This window comes from Suncus etruscus, chromosome 11, assembly GCF_024139225.1.
Source record: "Suncus etruscus isolate mSunEtr1 chromosome 11, mSunEtr1.pri.cur, whole genome shotgun sequence".
NCBI lineage: Eukaryota > Metazoa > Chordata > Mammalia > Eulipotyphla > Soricidae > Suncus > Suncus etruscus.
The window spans coordinates 84223661-84244491 of record NC_064858.1 but is presented as its reverse complement, the minus strand read 5'-3'; the positions used below and the strand labels follow the sequence as shown (position 1 = coordinate 84244491).

The following is a 20831-nucleotide window of genomic DNA, read 5'->3' as shown; positions in this document are numbered from 1 at the left end:
AAGTGACATAGCTGGAGTTTAGAGATCAAAGATCTAGTAGGTTACAGAGATCTTAAGAAGCAATCAAATAGTCCCACTGTAATCCGAAGTTAGAGATCCTCTGAAGAGATGTTGGAAAGGCCATCCAACATGCAAGGTGAAGTTCAATTTCAAGACATGCCCAAGATGGCAAAGAAGCCCATTTGGGGGGGGAGGTGCAGATTTGAGTCCCTTCCTGGAAAATGGTAGACACATCCCAAAGATCACTAAGGAGAAATCTGCAATGTAAGACTAATGGGTGCCTGGGCTTGATCCAAGATCTTTCAAAGCTAGAGTCCATGCAGAAATCCATGAAAGATCAATTGGCACTCCATCAGGGTGCAACCCAACCCTCATCAACTGTAGGTGAAATGCTTTCTTGGAAATCTCCCTCGGCAATCTTTGGATCTCTTATGCGGTTAATTTTATGGATTATGCCACCTTGTTTCAAACATATTGGTTTGGTGTTGTGCAAAGTTTTCGCTTTAGGTTGGCTGTGGTCAGTAATGCAAACACATTTTTTTTTTAAGTACATAGCTGCCTCTCTTTCCTGTATATATCCTTGACCATTTCTGGAATTTTAATGTTGGTGAACATCATCCTGCTGATCTTATTGATTGTCTGGATATTAAGGGATAAAAGAATAAGGAATAGGGGCTGGAGCAGTGGTGCAAGTGGTAAGGCATCTGCTTTGCCTGTGCTAGCCTAGCGCGGACCACGGTTCGATCCCCCGGTGTCCCATATGATTCCCCAAACCAGGAGCGATTTCTGAGCACATAGCCAGGAGTAATCTCTGAGCATCACCAGGTGTGGCCCAAAAACCAAAAAAAAAAAAAAAAAAAAGAAAGAAAGAAAGAAAGAAAGAAAGAAAAGAATAAGGAATAGTGAATCTCCTCCCACTGCAAAAAATAAGGGTCTTTATCCTATGCATACTTGAGCCCAAGTGCAAACTGGTAAAACAAGTTCGATACAAAGAGCCAAATTTTTAAACTGTGAGAGTCAGAGAGCCACACCACGCAGTGACCTGCCAAAACAGACAAACACTCACACAAAAGCATATGATTTTTAACAATAATATATTAAACACATATTGCATTTTGCCATTTTGAGTGAGGGTAAAAATCCTGCAGTGATGGTGAGGGTGTGCTGCGTCCTCCACACTAAGAACTAACGGCAAGATGTGACCCAACATTTACTAGCTCGTTTTCAAATAGTATTTTCTGTATAAATGTTCTTGTAATTTTGTTTAGGGAAGTTTATGGAAAGGAACTAAGATGTTCCAGTATAAAAGTGCTTGGTAGGGCCCGGAGAGATAGCACAGCGGCATTTGCCTTGCAAGCAGCCGATCCAGGACCAAAGGTGATTGGTTCAAATCCCGGTGTCCCATATGGTCCCCCGTGCCTGCCAGGAGCTATTTCTGAGCAAACAGCCAGGAGAAACCCCTGAGCACCGCCGGGTGTGACCCAAAAACCAAAAAAAATAAAAAAAAATAAAAAAAAAATAAAAGTGCTTGGTTAAATAGCAACAAGAATCTCAAATTAGGGGCCAGAGAGGTGGCGCTAGAGGTAAGGTGTCTGCCTTGCCAGTGCTAGCCAAGGAAGGACTGAGGTTTGATACCCCGGCGTCCCATATGGTCCCTCCAAGCCAGGGGTAATTTCTGAGCGCTTAGTCTAGCCAGGAGTAACCCCTGAGCATCAAATGAGTTTGGCCCAAAAAACCAAAAAAAAAAAAAAAAACTCAAATTAGGGGGCTGGAGAGCTACATCTATCTATCTATCTATCTATCTATCTATCTATCTATCTATCTATCTATCTATCTATCTATCATCTATCTATCTATCTATCTATCTATCTATCTATCTATCTATCTATCTATCTATCTATCATCTATATTGGTTTTTGAATCACACTGGGTGCCGCTCAGGGGTTACTCCTGGCTCTATGCTCAGAAATCGCTCCTGGCAGGCTCGGGGTTTGAACCACCGTCCTTCTGCTTACAAGGTAAATGCCCTACCTCCATGCTATCTCTTAGGCCCTAAATGCTGATATTTTAATGATACACTTTAAACTTGTTGCTTTAGGTAATTTTTTTTTTTTTTTGGTTTTTGGTTTTTGGGCCACACCCGGTAACACTCAGGGGTTACTCCTGGCTATGTGCTCAGAAGTTGCTCCTGGCTTGGGGGACCATATGGGACACCGGGGGATCGAACCGCGGTCCGTCCAAGGCTAGTGCAGGCAAGGCAGGCACCTTACCTTTAGCGCCACCGCCCGGCCCCTGCTTTAGGTAATTTAAGGTTCCCGCCTTTGGCAGAGGTTAGGAAAAAAAAGCTATCCTCTCTTTTTTTATTTAAACAAGGACAGAGGAAATGTTACCCCTCTCCCTACTTCCTGCCTATCTCACCTGAATGGTGAGACCCTTCCACAGCTGGAAGGGGTCTGTGGTTGGTGTTTAAAGGTTTCCTGGGGGAAGGGGAGAGGGAGATGTAGTAGGAGAGAGATCAGACATAGAATGGATGCTGGAGCAGGATAGAGGCTGCTTAGCTTAGAGGCCATGTGAGGAATATGTACATGGCAGTTAGGGCCTTGTAATAAAACTGGGTATCTCCTGAAACTTTAACTGACTGCCTGTGAATCATTTCTTCTCCATCACCCTGCACCTACAGAACTGAGGACAAAGAGGCTGCAGGCGCCGGGCTGAGCCGAGAATGGCCTCACCATCCATCCACCACCTCTAGGACTTTATGATTAATAATTAATACAACAGAGGACCATGTTAAGTGCTGGGAATTGAATCCAGGTTAGCCATGTGTAAGATAAATACCCTATTTCTTTAGTTCCATCCAGCCTCTTTTGCTGAGTACTTATCAAACCAACCCCAACCAGCCATGGGCTTGAAAAATATTTTTTAGGATTGGGGAAATAATTTAAGGGATTGATGCACATGCTTTTAATTTTTATTTATTTATTTATTTGGTTTGGGGTCACAGCCGGTAGGGTTACTCCTGGCTCTGCACTTAGAAGTCGCTCCTGGCAGGCTCAGGGGACCATATGAGATGCTAGGATTTGAACCGGGGTCCGTCCTGTGTTGGCCAAGTGCAAGGCATTGTGGTATTGCTCTGGCCCCGCACATGCTTTTTATAATGGACTCCAGGTTTGAGTCCCAACCACTGAGTCAAAAGTGACCATGGGGACTGGGTATAGTCAAAAACCAAATCACTGGGGGCCGGCGCGGTGGCGCTAGAAGTAAGGTGTCTGCCTTGCCTGCGCTAGCCTAGGACGGACCGCGGTTCGATCCCCCGGTGTCCCATATGGCCCCCCAAGCCAGGAGCGACTTCTGAGCGCATAGCCAGGAGTAACCCCTGAGCATCACTGGGTGTGGTCCCCAAAAAACAAAACAAAACCAAATCACCAAAACTTATGTCCAACTAGTGTTTTTGTTTGTTTTTGGGCCATACCAGCTTTACTCAGGGATTTCTTTTAGCTCTGAACTAAAGAATTACTTCTGGCAGGTTGGCCATGTGCAAAGCAAATGCCCAACTAGCCATACTATCATTCCGGTCCCCCAACTAGATTAGTTTTGGCAAAAATTTGGCTTGTAATTGTTTGTTTTTGGTCAACACCCAGAAATGCTTAAAGGTTACCCTTGGCTTTGTACTTAGGAATTACTCCTTGGGAAATAAATGGGAACCATATAAGATACAAGGGGTGAGCACAGATTGGCCACATGCAAACAAATGCCTTTTCATTGTATTATTGCTTCAGCTCCTGGTTTGTAATTTTATATAGGGTTTAGGTAAACAGTATTATAACTCAATACTATATATATTACATTTTATTTTTTTAAGATAAGAAGTAAGAATCAGGGCCCGGAGAGATAGCACAGCGGCATTTGCCTTGCAAGCAGCCTATTCAGGACCTAAGGTGGTTGGTTCAAATCCCGGTGTCCCATATGGTCCCCTGTGCCTGCTGGGAGCTATTTCTGAGCAGACAGCCAGGAGTAATCCCTGAGCACCGCTGGGTGTGGCCCAAAAACCAAAAACCAAAAAAAGAAAAAAAAAAAGAAGTAAGAATCATTGTAGTGGGTGGGATGGGGTAAATGAGTGCTATTATTTTGTTTTGCGACCACACCTAGCAATGTTCAGGGTTTACTCCTGGCTCTGCACTCAGGAATCAGTCCTGGTGGTACTTGGGATGCTGGAGATGGAAGTGGGGTCAACCACATGCAAGGCAAATGCCTTACTGGCTGTACTATTGTTTTGGCTCCTAATACACATTTTGGGGGGCCACACACTGGGGTTATTCTTTATTTTCTTTTGGTTTTTGGGTCACACCCAGCAGCGCTCAGGAGTTACTCCTGGCTCTATGTTCAGAAATCACTCCTGGCAGGCTCAGGGGACCGTATGGGATGCCGGGATTTGAACCACTGTCCTTCTGCATGCAAGGCAAACACCTTACCTCCTTGCTATCTCTCGGGCCCCTCAGTGTTATTCCTTTTTTTTTTTTTTTTTGGTTTTTGGGTCACACCCAGCAGTGCTCAGGGGTTACTCCTGGCTCCACACTCAGAAATCACTCCTGGCAGGCTCGGGGGACCATATGGGGTGCCGGGATCCGAGCCAATGACCTTCTGCATCAAAGGCAAATGCCTTACCTCCATGCTATCTCTCTGGCCCCAATGAGGGTTATTCTTGACTCTACTCATAAATTACTCCTGGAAGATTTGGGGGACCATGTGGGATGCTGGGGATCAAACCCAGGTTGACCACATGTAAGGCAAATGCCCTAGAGCTGTCTCCAAATATAAAGTTTTGATAATCTTGGTTTGGGCTACAAAACCTGTTATGCTTAGTGCTTATTCTATTTTGTTTGTTTTTTGGGCCACATCTGGTAGTTATTAGAATTTACTCCTGGCTCTGTGCACAGGGATCATTGCTAGCGGGCTTGGGGGACCATATGGGTTGCTGAAGATCAAATTTAGGTCGGCCGCATGCAGAGCAAACACCTTACCCACTGTGCTATTGCTCCAGCCCCTCTGCTTAATCTGGGTTCTATGCTCAGAGATCACTCCTAGTGGTGCTCAGGGGACCATATGTAATACCTGGAATTGAACCCAGGTAGACTGCGTGCAAGGCAAAGACTATTGTTAGATAGAGCTTGTATTATCTTTCTAGCCTGGGGTTGATTTTTTTTTGTATTGTTTTGTTTTGGGGTCACATCTGGCAGTGCTCAAGGGTTACGCCTGGCTCTGCACTCAGGAGCCACTCCTGGCAGGCTCTGGGGACCAACAGGTGAAGACCGGGACCTTCATCAGCCTACCACTTGTGCTATTGCTCTGGCCCACCCTGAGTTATTTTTTGTTTTGTTTTTGCCACATCTAGCGACGCTCAGGGTTGGTTACTCCTGGCTCTGCACTCAAAGATTACTCTTTGACAGGTTTTCGGGCCACACCCGGTGACTCTCAGGGGTTACTCCTGGCTATGTACTCAGAAATCGCTCCTGGCCAGGGGGACCATATAGGATGCTGAGGATTGAACCAGGTTTGTCCTAGATCTGCCGTGTGCAAGGCAAATGCCCTACCCACTGTGCTATCACTTCAGCCCCTGGGTAGGGTTTTCTTTTTCTTTCTTTTTGGTTTTTGGGTCACACCTGGCTGCACTCAGGGATTACTCCTAGTTCTATGCTTAGAAATTGCTCCTGGCAGGCTCAGGGGACCATATGGGATGCCGGAATTTGAACCACTGTCCTTCTACATCTAAGACAAACGCCTTACTGCTGTACTATCTCTCCAGCCCCTGGGTAGGGTTTTTTTGTTTGTTTGTTTTTGGGTCACACCCAGCAGTGCTCAGGGATTATTCTTGGCTCTATGCTCAAATTCCGGGTCAATGGGATGTCAGGATTTGAACCACCATCCTTCTGCATGCAAGGCAAACACCCTGCCTCCATGCATCTCTCCACCCCCCTGGGTAGGTATTTTTATTTTTATTTTATTTTATTTTTTTTTAAATTTTTTTTTTTTGATTTTTGGGCCATACCCGTTTGACGCTCAGGCGTTACTCCTGGCTATGTGCTCAGAAATCGCCCCTGGCTTGGGGGGACCATATGGGATGCCGGGGGATCGAACCGCGGTCCGTTCCTTGGCTAGCGCTTGTAAGGCAGATACCTTACCTCTAGCGCCACCTTCCCGGCCCTATTTTTATTTATTTTATTTTTTGTTTTTTTGGTTTTTGGGCCACACCCGGTGACGCTCAGGGGTTACTCCTGGCTATGTGCTCAGAAGTCGCTCCTGGCTTGGGGGACCATATGGGACGCCGGGGGATCGAACCGCGGTCTGTCCTAGGCTAGTGCAGGCAAGGCAGGCACCTTACCTCCAGCGCCACCGCCCGGCCCCCCTATTTTTATTTTATAGGTTGGTTTTGGATCATACTTGGTCGTGCTCAGGACTTAGTTCTGTCAGGGATTGCTCCTGGTGGGCCCATATAGGATGCTAGGATCAAAGACTGTGTGGCTACATCAAGATGTTATCTGCTCTACTATCTATTTGGAATCCCCCACTGGTGATTTTACTGTTTGCCAAGGTCACAGATTTTTTTTTTTTTGCCATACTTGGAAGCATTTAGGGGTTACTCCTTACTCTGCTCAGAAATGGCAGGTTTGGGGTGGGTGGGGCACCATATGGAATGCTGGTCATCAAATCTGGGTCCGTCCTGGGTCAGTAGCATGCCCTACCTACCTCTGAGCTATTGCTCCAGCCCAAGGTCACAGATTTCTTTTTCTACAAACCTAGATGTACATATAGCCTATAACATATTTAAATTGAGCATTATGGGACTTCCTGGAGTATAGCCTCTCTGGCATTGATCGAACTGTTGTTAAATGATGCATGTCTATGTAAAACCATATATAACTCCACGCAAATAAGCAAGCTGTCCAATTGAAAACAAAACAAAACCAAAAAACGGGCCAGATAGCACAGCTGTAGGGCATTTGCCTTGCATGCAGCTGACCTGGTGATTCCCGGCATCCCATATGGTCCCCTGTGCCTGCCAGGAGCTATTTCTGAGTGCAGAGTCAGGAGTAACCCCTGAGCCCCCCAGGTGTTACCTGAAAACTAAAAAACAAAACAAAACAAAGGAATATTATCTGAACATAGAATCATGATCTGGGTGTGGCCTATAAAAGCAAAGCAAAACTAAGCTAAAACAGGCAGGGTATCTGAACAGACACTTCTCCAAAGAAATATTGTAGGTAGATGGTAAGCAGGCACAGAAAAAGATGCTTGGCATCACTTATTCTTAGAGGAATTCAGTTCAAATAATAAGATAAAGCCTCATTATCCACTGCACTCCGGATGTGCTGACCCCTGCGATTTCCCTAAATGTGGGAAACTCGACTGCATAATTTGTGGTAGTGGGGGACTGCGTTTGCGCTCTCCCCTGAAAAAAAGAAAGAAAGAAAAAAAAAAAGATAAAGCCTCATGGGCCCGGAGAGATAGCACAGCGGCGCTTGCCTTGCAAGCAGCCGATCCAGGACCAAAGGTGGTTGGTTCAAATCCTGGTGTCCCATATGGTCCCCCGTGCCTGCCAGGAGCTATTTCTGAACAGACAGCCAGGAATAATCCCTGAGCACCGTCGGGTGTGGTCCAAAAAAAAAAAAAAAAAAAAAAAAAGATAAAGCCTCACACCTTGTGAACTGCCATTATCCAAAGGACAAGAAGTAGGGGCTTCAATGATAGCACCATGGGATGAAGTGTTTGCTTTGTATTAGGAGGCCTAGACTTTAATCCCCAGCACCACATAGTCCTTTGAGCACAGATTTGGGAGTAGCCCGAGGTCTATCAGGTGCGCAAAAAAAAAAAAAAAAAAAAGAAATCCACATACACTGTTGGTGGAAGTGTAAAAGGGTGTAGTAACGATGAAAAATATGTATGAAGTATGAAGATATAAGTATATATAAATATATATATAAGTATGAAGTATGAATATAAGTATGAAGATTTCTCAAAATAGTAAAAACAGAAATTCTGGGACCAGAGAAGAGAGACAGCACATCAGGTTCGGTGCTTGTCTTGCTTGATCCCTGGCACTTCATAGGGTTCCCTGAGCACAGGTAGGAGGGAACCAATCGTAAACCCTCAGCAAAGCCAGATGGGGCTCCAAGGCACCCCCAAAATTATTTACAATCCTTTGGTCATGTCCTTAAAATAACTATTTTTGGAACAGAGAGATAGTATAGGGTAAGTGCTTGCTTTGCATGTTGTCCCAGCGCCGCCACACTGCTATGCTCCCCTGAGCACCTAGCAGGGGTCCTCAAACTTTTTAAACAGGGGGCCAGTTCACTGTCCCTCAGAGCATTGGAGGGTCTGACTATAGTAAAAACAAAACTTATGAACGAATTCTTTTTTTTTTTGGTTTATGGGTCACACCTGGCGGTGCTCAGGAGTTACTCCTGGCTATCTGCTCAGAAATAGCTCCTGGCAGGCACGGGGGACCATATGGGACACTGGGATTCGAACCAACCACCTTTGGTCCTGGATTGGCAGCTTGCAAGGCAAATGCCGCTGTGCTATCTCTCCGGGTCCTGCATATATCTTATTTTGCAATGAAGAAACAAAACAGATACAAATACAATATGTGGCCTGGGGCCATAGTTTGAAGACCACTGAAAGGGGTTGCTGCTGAGCACGGAGCCTGGAAAAGCCCTGGAGCACTAGCAGGCATCGCCCCTCCCACCAAAAACCACTCAAAGCCAAAACAAAAGACCCTCCCCAACCACCTCAGCCTTTCCTTTTCCTGGGGAAGAGTTCCCTCTGCGAAATACATTCCCTTTCCCTCCCAGGAAGGTGTTACCCTTTGTGCAGGCCCAACTGTTTGCACTCACTGTGTGAGCAGAGTTCTGCCAGCTGGTGGAGGGTTCTGCCACCTTTTTCCTCTATTGCCTCATCCCCCCCCCCCCCCCCTCCTAAACCCCAGCCTGCCTTTTAGCGGCAGCATAAATCATCCTCTTTTTTTGCTCTTCCTTCTCGGTCTGTCTGCTAAGATAGTCCTGGGGCAAGGTTCAGAGAAAGGAGGGAGGAGGGAGGAGGGAGCCGGCCTGGGCTGGTAAGTCTGTCTTTATCTTTCTTTTCTCCTGTTGTGCCACTAATGGGACCCAGAGCCACCGGAAGGGAAGGCACGTGCTCTACCAAAACACATCCCAGTTCCGGCCGTAGCTTGGGATCTTCCAAAGTTCCGTCCCTAGCTTTGGATCCTCCTCTTTTATTTATTTATTTTGGGTGGTACCGGAGGGGTCAGTCCCTGTAAAACTCGGGGCTCCCTGCCGCTCCCCAAATCATAAAGGTGCTGCTTAGGCTACGACTGGGAATAATCTTTTTTTTTTTTTTTTGGCTTTTTGATTTTTTTTTTGGGGGTCACACCCGGCCGTGCTCAGGGGTTATTCCTGGCTCCAGGCTCAGAAATTGCTCCTGGCAGGCACAGGGGACCATATGGGATGCCGGGATTCGAACTGATGACCTCCTGCATGAAAGGCAAACGCCTTACCTCCATGCTATCTCTCCGGCCCCTGGGAATAATCTTGAGGTGCAGGGATAGAACTCTGGGCCGGACAGAACCCTAGGCAGGTCTGCACTTGACGTCTAGAGCTTTCTCCCTTTGCTGGCTTATCAATGACATTTCAAAACTGGTTTCCTTCTCCGACCTTTCGCTCTTGCAGGTTCTGGGTTCCTCATGGCAAAGCAGTTCCTCAAGCGCTCGCTCAGCCTCCACTAGGAGCTTAAGGTGTGGCACCACTCTGGGGGTGGGTGGGCAGGAGTGGGGGGGTCTGGTTCTATGCCCAGCTTTCATTTACCCTTTTTGGGCCCCACCCTGCGGCGCTCAGGGATTCCTCCTGGCTCTGCGCTCAGAAATCGCTCCTGGCAGGCTCCGGGGACTTTATGGGACGCCGGGAATCGAACTAGAGTCCCGGGTCGACCGTGTGCGAGGCAAATGCCCTACAGCTGTGCTACCTCTCCGGCCCCATAAATTATTCTTTATTTTTTTGGGGAGGGGGATTTTTTTTTTTTTTTGGTTTTTCGGGCCACACCCGTTTGATACTCAGGGGTTACTCCTGGCTAAACGCTCAGAAATTGCCCCTGGCTTGGGGGATTGAACCGTGGTCCTGATCCTTGGCTAGCGCTTGCAAGGCAGACACCTTACCTCTAGCGCCACCTCGCCGGCCCCGAGGGGGGATTTTTGGGTCACACCCGGCAGCGGCGCTCAAGGGTTCCATCTGACCCTGCGCTCAGAAATCGCTCCTGACAGGCTCGGGGGAACCTTATGGGATGCCAGGAATCGAATCTGAGGGTCCATCCCGGGTTGGCCGAGTGCTAGACAAATGCCCTACCGCTGTGCTCTATCTCTTGGGGCATTTGTTGTGCTCTTGTGTTGTTGCTCTTGGCTGTGCTCCCAGAAAATTCCTCCTGGCAGCTCGGGGTGGGGGTGGTAAGGGGAAAGAAACCAAACGGGACGTCGGAGATCGAATCCGCGTCGGTGTCCTGCAAGGTCAGCGTGCCAAGCAAAGAAAGGCCTGACCGCTTCGGTTCTCGCCCAACTCTTTCTTCTGCGCCAGATCTTTTTTTTTGGAGGGGGGAAGGCTTTCTGTCCTACGGGGGAGAAGCCATGCAGGGGGCTGCGGGAAGCCTCTTCTCCCCACGGGCCCCGTCCCACCGGAGCGGGGTGCAGTCGCCCCGCAGGGCCAGAGGGACTGGGGGGCTGCTCCAGTTGGACCAGGCCCGCCTGCACACCCCCGATCTCTATTTCGGGGCCCGATCCACTTCCGGGCCTGGAGACCGGGAACTTTCCAGGAGTGTTTGCTCGGGCCGCACCCTGTCCCTGGCCGCCAGCGGCTCCTCCTGGAGCGGGAGACGGGAGTGAGCACGGGTGGGCTCGGGTCCCAGTTCCAGCTCCAGCTGCGCGCCCCGATTTGGCTGAACCCCTTGTTCCTCCCCATCCGAGTCCTTCTCCTGGAGATCCGACGGGCGCTTGCTTCCCGACCCGGGGTGGCAGGGGCCATCGGGGTCTTCGTCCCATCGCAGCTGGGCCCGGGTGGGCGCCGTCTGGCGTTTGGGGGGGTCGCCACGTGGCCATGGCCGGATTGGGGGGCCGCCCGGGGTGAGTGAGTCAGGCCGCAGCTGCTCCGGAGTCACATGAGCGGCCAGCGGCCAGGGGCGGGGGCCGGGCTGGGGCCGGGGCAGGGGCCGGGGCCGGGCCGGGGCGTGGCGAGCTCGGGGGGCGCAGCCAGAGCGCCCGGGAGCCGCGGCGGGAGAGGAGCGCGCAGCGTCGCGGAGCGCAGGTGAGGCCCGGAGGGCTCCCCGGGGGCCCGCTGGCTGTCGTGGCCGTCCCGATGGCTCCCTGGATGCCCGGCCGGTGCCCGATCCCGGCCCCTGGCCACTTGGCCGGGCCTCCAGCGGCCGGTGGGCGTCTGGCAGACGTCTGGCAGAGCCCGCGGGGCTCCGGGGCGACGTGGCGGGGTCTCTGCCCTCGGGCTGGGCACGGAGAAAAGCTCTAAAGCGGGGTGGGGTGGCCCCGGGCACCTCTCGGGCCCAGGGTGGACAGTAGCAGGCACCCTGGATCCGCCCCAGGCTCCCCGGGCTTCCCAGGCCCGGAGCAGGGGGGCCTGGAGACGTGGACCCGACCGATGGGAGTGGCCGGGAATGGGGGGCCGAGCTGGGGGCGGCGTCGAGCGCCTCGGGGAGCCGGAAACCATTGGCCTCTCTTCTCTCTGTCCCCTCGGCCCCAGGCCCTGCAGCAGCCATGGCGGTGGAAGGACCCATGCGATGCGTCAAGTTCTTGCTCTACGTGATCCTGCTGGCCTTTTGCGTGAGTCGGTGCGGGAGCGCGGGTCCCAGGGAGACACCTGGAAGCCAGATGTGCCCGGGACCCGGGGCCGCCCCCCCTCCAGCTTTTGGGGGACTTCGAAGGCTGGTTGGGCCGGCCCGCCCTGGCCCGCTCCTCTGCCTTCCCCCTCCTTTCTTCTCCCCTGCCCTCCTCCCCGGCCCTTCCTGTCCTGTCGGGTGACCCAACCACTTGTGATACGGGGTGGTGGGGCAACCCGCCAACGGTCCGATGCTATCTATCGCCGCGAGGTTGCCCTCGATCCCCCCCTCTTTCTTCTCCTCCCGTCTCCTTTCATCCCGGCTTGCAGTTTGGTGTGGGACTCACCCCCTTTTGGGGTGCCCCAGAGAGTCGCACTAGCTTCTTCCCTAGCCAGCTAGCCAGTGAGGCTGAGATTAACCCCCCCCCTACCCGCTCCCCAATTTACTATTGAGGGGGTTTGTGCCCCCCTGGGAAGCAACTACCACTCCGGGGAGGATAATGCAATGCGCCTGCCCTGGATCTACGTTTTCTTTCCCTCTGATCAAAGTGAGCCCTGGGGTTGCACTAATTGAAGGCTGGCCGAGTCCTGAACTCCTTCCTGCAACCTTTGCTCTCCCTCCGGGCCGGGCTCTCTGCCTTCTGTCCCACACAGTCCTGGAGGTGTGGGACCTAGTGGGACTTAAGTCTACCGGGTTGGGTTCTACTGCATTCCTCTCGGTAGATGTGCTGGCTAGTAGGTCTCCCCTAACTCTGATCTGTCCCCCTTTCAGGCTTGCGCAGTTGGTCTGATCGCTGTGGGGGTCGCGGCCCAAATCTTCTTGAACCAGGCTGTTTCCCAGGGGGCCACGGCTGGCTCCCTGTTGCCTTTGGTCATCATTGCGGTGGGCGCTTTCCTCTTCCTGGTAGCCTTTGTGGGCTGCTGTGGCACTTGCAAGGAGAACAACTGCCTTGTAATCACGGTGAGTGGAGCAGGGTGCTTGCCGGCAGGGTCTCTGTGAATGTGCCAGAGACGGGCTGGGTTCCAGTGGGTCCCTTTGACCCAGATGCCAGACCTGATACTCCTGTTTTGTGCCTGCAGTTTGCTATCTTGCTGTCTCTTATTGTGGTGGTGGAAGTGGCTGCAGGCATTGCCGGCTATGTGTTTAAGAACGAGGTAAGCAATGAATTGGGAACGCCACTGCTTTTGAAGCCTGTGGTGAAGCCTTGTGCTCTGTGGAATCCACATGGCCTGAATTTTATTTTATATATTTTTTTTTTTTTTTGTGGTTTTTGGGTCACACCCGGCAGTGCTCAGGGGTTACTCCTGGCTCCATGCTCAGAAAGTGCTCCTGGCAGGCACGGGGGACCATATGGGACGCTGGGATTCGAACCGATGACCTCTTGCATGAAAGGCAAACGCCTTACCTCCATGCTATCTCTCCAGCCCCTTATTTTATATTTTGGAGTGGGGCTCCACACAAGCCCTGCTGTGAGCTTGGTACTGCAGTGCCAGGGACCTACCTACCCCACCTTTCTACACAAGTGCTCCATGGACCCATGTTCTCACAGGAAGTTTTACTTAAATTGTTTGTTCTTTCCTATTCCCAGATCATGTCAGAGTTTAATAAGAGCTTCGAGAATAACATGAAGGAATATAGAAAGAACAACAAAACTGCTATATTTGTGGACAAGTTGCAGGAAAAGGTGAGTTGGGGTTGCCAGGAGCCGGGGTAATGGGGGAAGATTTTTATCTTTAGATTATTTTATACCCAGCTGTGGCATCATTTCCTGCTTTGTATGGAGACTAGACTTGAGTCTCCAATTGCCCTGTCTCTTGACACTTTTCTCCTCCAGTTTAGTTGTTGTGGAGCTGCAAACTACTCGGATTGGGCAAACATCATGCCCAAAAATCAAGTACCTGATTCCTGCTGCTTGAATGTCACTTTAGGCTGTGGGACTGATTTCAAAGTGGAGGATATCCATAATGAGGTAAGAGGGTATCAGAGCTAGAACTTTAGAATCTAAAGTATTTTTTGGAAAAAAATAATTTATTTTGGAAATATTTATTTTTAAATTTATTTATAAAAATATTTATCTTTTTGGGCCTGGAGAGATAGCACAGCGGCGTTTGCCTTGCAAGCAGCCGATCCAGGACCTAAGGTGGTTGGTTTGAATCCCAGTGTCCCATATGGTCCCCCGTGCCTGCCAGGAGCTGTTTCTGAGCAGACAGCCAGGAGTAACTCCTGAGCACTGCTGGGTGTGACCCAAAAACAAAAAAACAAACAAAAAATTTATTTTTGGAAATATCTCAGTATGAGGCAGAGACTAAGGCTGGAGAGGATTGGGGTTCTGGAAAACTGGGTGTTAGGGAGTTGGAGTGCAAGAGGTGGGTGGAATGGAAGAGACGGGTCAGGGGACATATGGCCGTAGGTGTCTGGAGGCATCTCATCTTTTCCTGTTCTGTCATACTTCAGGGCTGTACAGAGACTATTGGCCATTGGCTGAGGAATAGCTTGCAAGTGGTGGCTGAAGCAGCCCTGGGCATTGCTGCTGTGGAGGTGAGAGGCATGTCAGGGAATCAAACCGGGGTATCTGGGTGCATGGTGTCAAGTGGGAGGTGCTGTAGGAGGGAGGGCAGCCCTGGGTGTGTTGGGGGGTATGTGTGACTCTGGGTATTAGGTCTCTTGCAGTTCTGATGCCTCATCCCACCTTCTTCCACTCAGGTCCTGGGAGTTGTCTTTGCCTGCTTACTTGTGAAGAGCATTCGAAGTGGCTATGAGGTGATGTAGGGGTCTGGCCTCAACAGCCCCTGCATCTAGGGTTGGGTGGGGTGTGTACTCCAGGTTTTTCAATTAAACGGATTATTTTTTCAGATTGAAAAGAGAAATAATCTGTGTCTTATTTTTTTATTTTTCTTTTCTTTTTTTGTTTTTGTTTTTGGGTCACACCCAGCAGTACTCAGGGGTTACTCTTGGCTCTACACTTAGGAATCACTCCTAGCAGGCTCGGGGGAACATAAGGGATTCCGGGATTCGAACTGCCGTCCTTCTGCATGCAAGGCAAACACCCTATCTCCATGCTATCTCTCCAGCCCCAATCTGTTTTAAAGAGTGAGATCCTTATCCTCCCCTTTTTCTTTAATACAATGCCCCCCTCCCTTCTTGCTTCCTCCTTCCCTCTCTCTTCCCTCCCTCCCCTCCCTCCTTCCCTCCCCTCTTTCTTCCTCCCTCTCTCCATCTCCTTTTATTTTTGTTTTTCTTCTTCCTTCCCTCCCTCCCTTCTTTCTCTCTCTTTCCTTTCTCTCAAGAAATTCAATATTCCCCTCCATCCACTCCACCAGAGCTTGGGTGAGAAAGTGCTAGGAAGTACTCAGGATTCAACAGGTACACCCACTCTAGGCTCTGTGGGCTGAGTTGTGCCAGGGCCAATTCAGGGTCTGGTGCATGGTAGGTATGTGTCCCTGCATTTGAGCCACATCTGTGGCCCTATCCTTGTCCCCTTTCCCCATGTCACTGTCCTCTGGGATCCTATCCTGTTTGCATCCCTGGGAAAGACAGCAGATCTATTTTGGGGAGGAACTTGAGAAAATGGGTTTTGCTGAGGAGATTGACTGAGCTGGCAGTGAAAGTGAGGTCGTCTGTGGTTCATTGTCTTGCTGGAACTTTGAAGCATGAGAACTGGTCCTAGAGGTACTGTTTGGTAGAGACCAGACCACGGCACACAGGCTATTTTCCTGGCTTCCAGGACCTAGCAATGCTCATTTGACTTCTGGTGCCATCATCAAAGCAATGTGCTACTTTCATCACCATTTGTTTTTGAAGATCTTCATCACCATTTGTTTTTGAATAGAAGGGGTTTTCCCAGACTATGCTCAGGTAAACTGTGGATGTCATCTGCCAGCTCAGCTGTGATATCATCAGAAGCTACATCAGCCATTGCTGGAGGGCGGTGATGCAGTGCTGAGTCCTGAGTGCTCTCCCGGCCACCTATCCACCTTCTTGACTTAGGTGATAGAATTTAAGTGTTCTATTCCTGCATTTTTTTTTTTTTTTTTACCATGGGACGTATTAAGATGGTGATTCCTCCTCACCATTTCTTCCTCTTCTTCCTAAACTGAGCCATTTCCACTCTTTTTTTTTTTTTTTTGTGGTTTCTGGGTCACACCCAGCAGTGCTCAGGGGTTATTCCTGGCTCCAGGCTCAGAAATTGCTCAATATTAAGATGGTGATTCCTCCTCACCATTTCTTCTTCTTCCTAAACTGAGCCATTTCCACTCTGGTTTTTGGGTCACACCCAGCAGTGCTCAGGGGTTATTCCTGGCTCCAGGCTCAGAAATTGCTCCTGGCAGGCACGGGGGACCATATGGGACCATATGGGATGCCGGATTCGAACCGGATTCGAACCGATGACCTCCTGCATGAAAGGCAAACGCCTTACCTCTATGCTATCTCTCCGGCCCCATTTCCACTCTCAACTTTGATGGTCCTCTGCTCAGTGTGGGAGACCAACATGGACAAATGCCCTCTAGTGGTCATTCTTCCCGCTGCAGCTTTTTTTTTTTTTGGCCACACTCGTTTGATGCTCAGGGGCTACTCCTGGCTAAGCGCTCAGAAATCGCCCCTGGCTTGGGGGGACCATATGGGACACCGGGGATCGAACCGCAGTCGCGATCAAGGCAGACACCTTACCTCTAGCGCCTCCTGCTGCAGCTTTAAAAGTTACCTATAACCGGGGCCGGGCGGTGGCGCTGGAGGTAAGGTGCCTGCCTTGCCTGCGCTAGCCTAGGATGGACCGAGGTTCGATCCCCCGGCGTCCCATATGGTCCCCCAAGAAGCCAGGAGCAACTTCTGAGCGCATAGCCAGGAGTAACCCCTGAGCGTCACAGGGTGTGGCCCAAAAAAACCAAAAAAACCAAAAAAAAAAAAAAAAAAGTTACCTATAACCAGACAGTTCCTTCTCAACCACTAAACATTGTTAGTCGGTCTCTCCTTGGGCACGTTCCTTTCTGTTTTTTTTTTTTTTTTGTTTTTTTTTTTTGTTTTTGGGCCACACCCGGTAACGCTCAGGGGTTACTCCTGGCTATGTGCTCAGAAGTTGCTCCTGGCTTGGGGGACCATATGGGACACCGGGGGATCGAACCGCGGTCCATCCAAGGCTAGCGCAGGCAAGGCAGGCACCTTACCTTTAGCGCCACCGCCCGGTCCCCTTTCTACCTGTTTTTACAAGTCATATTTATTTTTTTGGGAGACACCCAGTGGTGCTCAGGGGTTACTCCTGGCTCTCCAACTCAAGATTTGACTTCTGGTGGAGCTTGGGGGACCATATTGGATACTGGATATTGAACTCAGGTTGACCACATGCAAGGCACAAGTTCCCTACCCACTGTACTGTCTCTATAGACCAAGTCATTTACTGAGCCCTGGTTTTGTATTAGGCATCAAGTAAAACTAGGGTGGGGTCAAAAAGCAAGTCATTATGGGGAGGCTAACTTAGCAGATGGCCTGGGCAGGCTTTGGGAGGACCCAACTAAGCACAGAATCCGCTAGGCTGGCTGGCAGGTAAGAGGCAGGCAGCCAGAGCAGCTTGGCATCCCATCCTGGGCTGTAGCGTGTTCTGGGGTGCCGGGAAGTCAGGGCATGTTCCATGCACTTGGTCACCTTGGTCAGGTCAGAGTCACAGAGCAGGTTCATGACGTACTTCTGGACATGAAGGTCTGTAACCCAAAGCAGGGCCAGAGTCAGTGTCCCTGTCCCGCACCACCAGCCTGGCTCAAACCCCATTTTCTGGGTCCTGGGACTTTGTTACCCCCAGAGGTGAGTGGAGTCTATGGTCCCTTATGCAGCGTGGGTGCTCTTCTGGGGTAACTTCACTGTCCCTCACCCCTCCCAGGGCTCCCTTCCTGCTGCCTCCTGTAGGACCTGGCCCTGATTCCCTTCACATCCCCAGTCCCAGCTACTCACACTTGGCCAGAAAGGCCTCCCCGTAGAGGGCCCGAGTGGCTGGAGCTAGCTGCGCCCAGCGTGCCTGCAGGGCGGTCTCCAGAGTCTTCTCATTTGTCATAGGAGTTCGGAAGAAGCCAGGCTCCACAATGGAGACTCGTACCCCAAAAGGGGCCACGTCCCTCCTGGAGAGATGGCAAAGGTTTCTGGGTTTTATGGGGCAGGAACCTTCAGGAATAATGGTCCTGACAGGAAGGGAACTAGAGTCCAGTGCCCTGGGGTCAGGGGCAAATGGCACAGAGGTATCCCCTGGTCCTTGTTTTCATACATATTTCAGGATAGTCAGTCTCTGGTGAGCAAGGGCTAGCAAACTTATTTTGGGGGATTGGTGGGGATGAGGAATTACTCCTGGTGGTTTTCGGGGACCATTTAAGATGCTGGGGATTGAACCTGGGTCAGTCACAAGCCAGGCAAATCCCCTACTTGCTGTACTATTGCTCCAGCATCTGTATCAGCAAATGTCTTAAAGGATCAAGTAAAAAAAAATAAGTAGTTGCTTATAAATTGCTGTTCCTGGGCCACAGGAGCGATGCTCAGGGCTTACTCCTGACTCTGCGTGCAGAATTATGCCTGGCAGTACTCAGGGAACCGTACTGGGTGTGAAAGGTTAAATCTGTGTCAGTCATATGCAAGGCATGTACTGTATCCACTGTATTATCTCTGGCTCCCCAGTTCTTTGCATGTGAGTCCTGGGGTTGGACTTCTGCACTGGCAAAACAAACAAAACACCAAAAGCAAAGTCAGGAATAGGGACAAAAGTATAAACTAAACTTATTTGCTGCTGGGGCTAGAGAGATAGCACAGCGGTAGGGTATTTGACTTGCATGCAGCTGACTCTGGAGGGACCCTTTTCAATTCCTGGCATCCCATTTTGTACCCCAGCCTGTCAGGGGTGATTTCTGAGTGCAGAGCCAGGAGTAACCCCTGAGCACCACTGGGTGTGGCCCCCAAACCAATAAGTAAATAAAGTAAAAAAAAATATTTGCTGAGTGGTGGTAGCAGACTGGCTGCGCTGTTAACCAGGGCAGGAGCAAAAATAGTGCAGTGGGTAGAGTATCCTGTATGTTGCTGACCTGGATCTGATTCTCTGGCATCCTAGGTGGTCCCAACTCAGGTGGTCCCCTGAGTACTGCTAGGAGTAATTCCTAAGTGTAAAGCCAGGAGTAAGCACTGAGCACTGCCAGGTATGGCCTAACAACAACAAACCCCCCCGACTAGCTTCCTTCAGAAGTTTGGAGGCTTTTGTTCAGAATTCCTGGACTGAGTTCTTTTTTGGGGACAGGGGGCATACCTGGCAGTGGCGCTCAGTGATTTCTCCTGGCTCTGCACTCAGAAATTACCCCTGGCTCTGTGCTCAGTGACCTCTCCTGACAGTGCTTGGGGAACAACATGTAGTGCCAAGGATTGAACCTGAGTTGTCTTTGAGCAAGCCAAGTGCTTTCCCTACTGTACTACATCAGGCACTACTGATGTACATGCACCTCATTTGACTTACGATGCCCATAAGAATGAGACAGACATCCTTATCCCAATTTAACAAGTGGGTAAAGAGGACAGGTGAGCTGGGGAGATGGCTCAAAGGGCTGGAGTACATGCTTTCCTGGGAGAGTCCTGGGTTAAACCCCCAGCACTACTTGGTCTCTTGAACACTCCTGAGCAGCCAGATGGAGTCACCCTGAGCACAAAGAAGCCTTCTCTATGTCAAAGAACTCGGAGCTGTTCCAATCTTGGACACTACTGATTTGTATAGTTGGTACCCAAGGGCAGGGATCCCTGAGACCTGTATCCTCACCTCAGACTGTCAGAGAAGGCCTCCAGGCCAAACTTGGAGACACAGTAGCCACCACTATTGGCCACCATTCGCCCTAGGACACTGGTAACGTTGACCACCCGGCCCCGGGCCTTCTGCAACAGGGGGAGCAGGGCCAAGGTGACCCCGATGGGACCCAGTGTGTTCACATTCACCACTTGCTGGAAATCATCCCGCGTCAGCCACAGCGTGGGCCCGATGATGCCAGCCACTGCCGCATTGTTCACCAGACCAAAAAGCCCTGTGGAGACACAGGCAGACCCATGGGGAGAGGCGGCATTCTGAGGGCATCCCCTCTCTGGGGAAGACCTGAGCACTGCTCCTTCTGTGGCGGTCCTGCAACTACTCACCTGCTTCCCCAACTTGTGTCTCCACCCACTTGGATGCCTGCTGGACACTCTGGGGGTCTGTGACATCCAGTAGGGTGACTTGGAGGCGGGAGGACGCCACTCTCTGTAGATCCTCTGCCCCCGTGGGGGTCAGGCAGCTGGCCAGGACCCGGAAGCCCCTCTGGTCCAACCTTAGTGCCAGAAGCCGGCCGAAGCCCGAGTCACAGCCGGTGATGAAGACGAAGGCCGCGCGGACAGGCAGTGTCTGTTGGTCTCTGAACCACCACAGTGCCATCCCAATCAGGGCCACCAGCAGCAGGAGCAGCCACATGGCTGGGGCCCAAGTAACCTGTAGGTGTGTCAGTCGAAGCTGGCCAGGGCAGCTCAGTCGGCTCAGATATTCCAGCTCTTGCCCTCAAATCCTGCCACCACACCCTTCTCGTCCAGAAGACTGAGGAGTAATTGCTGTGGCGGAACCTACACCTGTGGCTAGCAACTAAGTGCACATGAACTGTACCCTGGGCAGTACTGCGCCAGGACAGGAGTATGCTCTGGTTGCTGTCATCTCTGGTCCTGCTTCTTAAACAAAACTTTACTGATTTATTGGTTCTTGGGCCATACCTAGCAACATTCAAGGTTCACTCCTGGCTCTGCACTCAGAAATTGCCCCTGGCAGGCTGAGGGCCCATATGGGTGTTGGGAGTCTAACCGGGTCCCTCCCTCAGTCACACGCAAGGTTAACACCTTACCACTGTGCTATCTCTCTGATCCTCATCTGGTCCTGCTTAATGAGGACAATAAATGTCCTCAATGTATACTGGGAACACTTATTGGAAAGGCCTCACATTCTC

At 50.7% G+C, this 20831-nt stretch overlaps 3 protein-coding genes and 1 non-coding gene across 4 annotated transcripts in view; 3 read left to right on the top strand and 1 right to left on the bottom strand.

Moving 5' to 3' along the window:
• Positions 1-20831, top strand: part of DNAJC14 (DnaJ heat shock protein family (Hsp40) member C14) — a 1080043-nt gene that overhangs the window by 149266 nt on the left and 909946 nt on the right. The gene's annotated exons all lie outside the window — the stretch shown is intronic.
• Positions 7283-7450, top strand: LOC126023313 (U1 spliceosomal RNA). Its single transcript, XR_007500481.1, has one exon. It is a non-coding gene; the product is annotated as a U1 spliceosomal RNA (small nuclear RNA).
• CD63 (CD63 molecule) lies at positions 11303-14732 on the top strand. The gene is made up of 8 exons (XM_049784075.1): positions 11303-11339; positions 11787-11866; positions 12634-12822; positions 12942-13016; positions 13451-13546; positions 13697-13831; positions 14317-14400; positions 14566-14732. Exons 2-8 carry the CDS (start codon positions 11801-11803, stop codon positions 14629-14631), a joined length of 711 nt encoding a protein of 236 aa, XP_049640032.1. The 5' UTR covers positions 11303-11339; positions 11787-11800; the 3' UTR covers positions 14632-14732.
• Positions 17228-20527, bottom strand: RDH5 (retinol dehydrogenase 5). The gene is made up of 4 exons (XM_049784013.1): positions 20002-20527; positions 19634-19892; positions 17803-17966; positions 17228-17555 (listed from the first exon to the last, which is right to left on the bottom strand). Exons 1-4 carry the CDS (start codon positions 20309-20311, stop codon positions 17332-17334), a joined length of 957 nt encoding a protein of 318 aa, XP_049639970.1. The 5' UTR covers positions 20312-20527; the 3' UTR covers positions 17228-17331.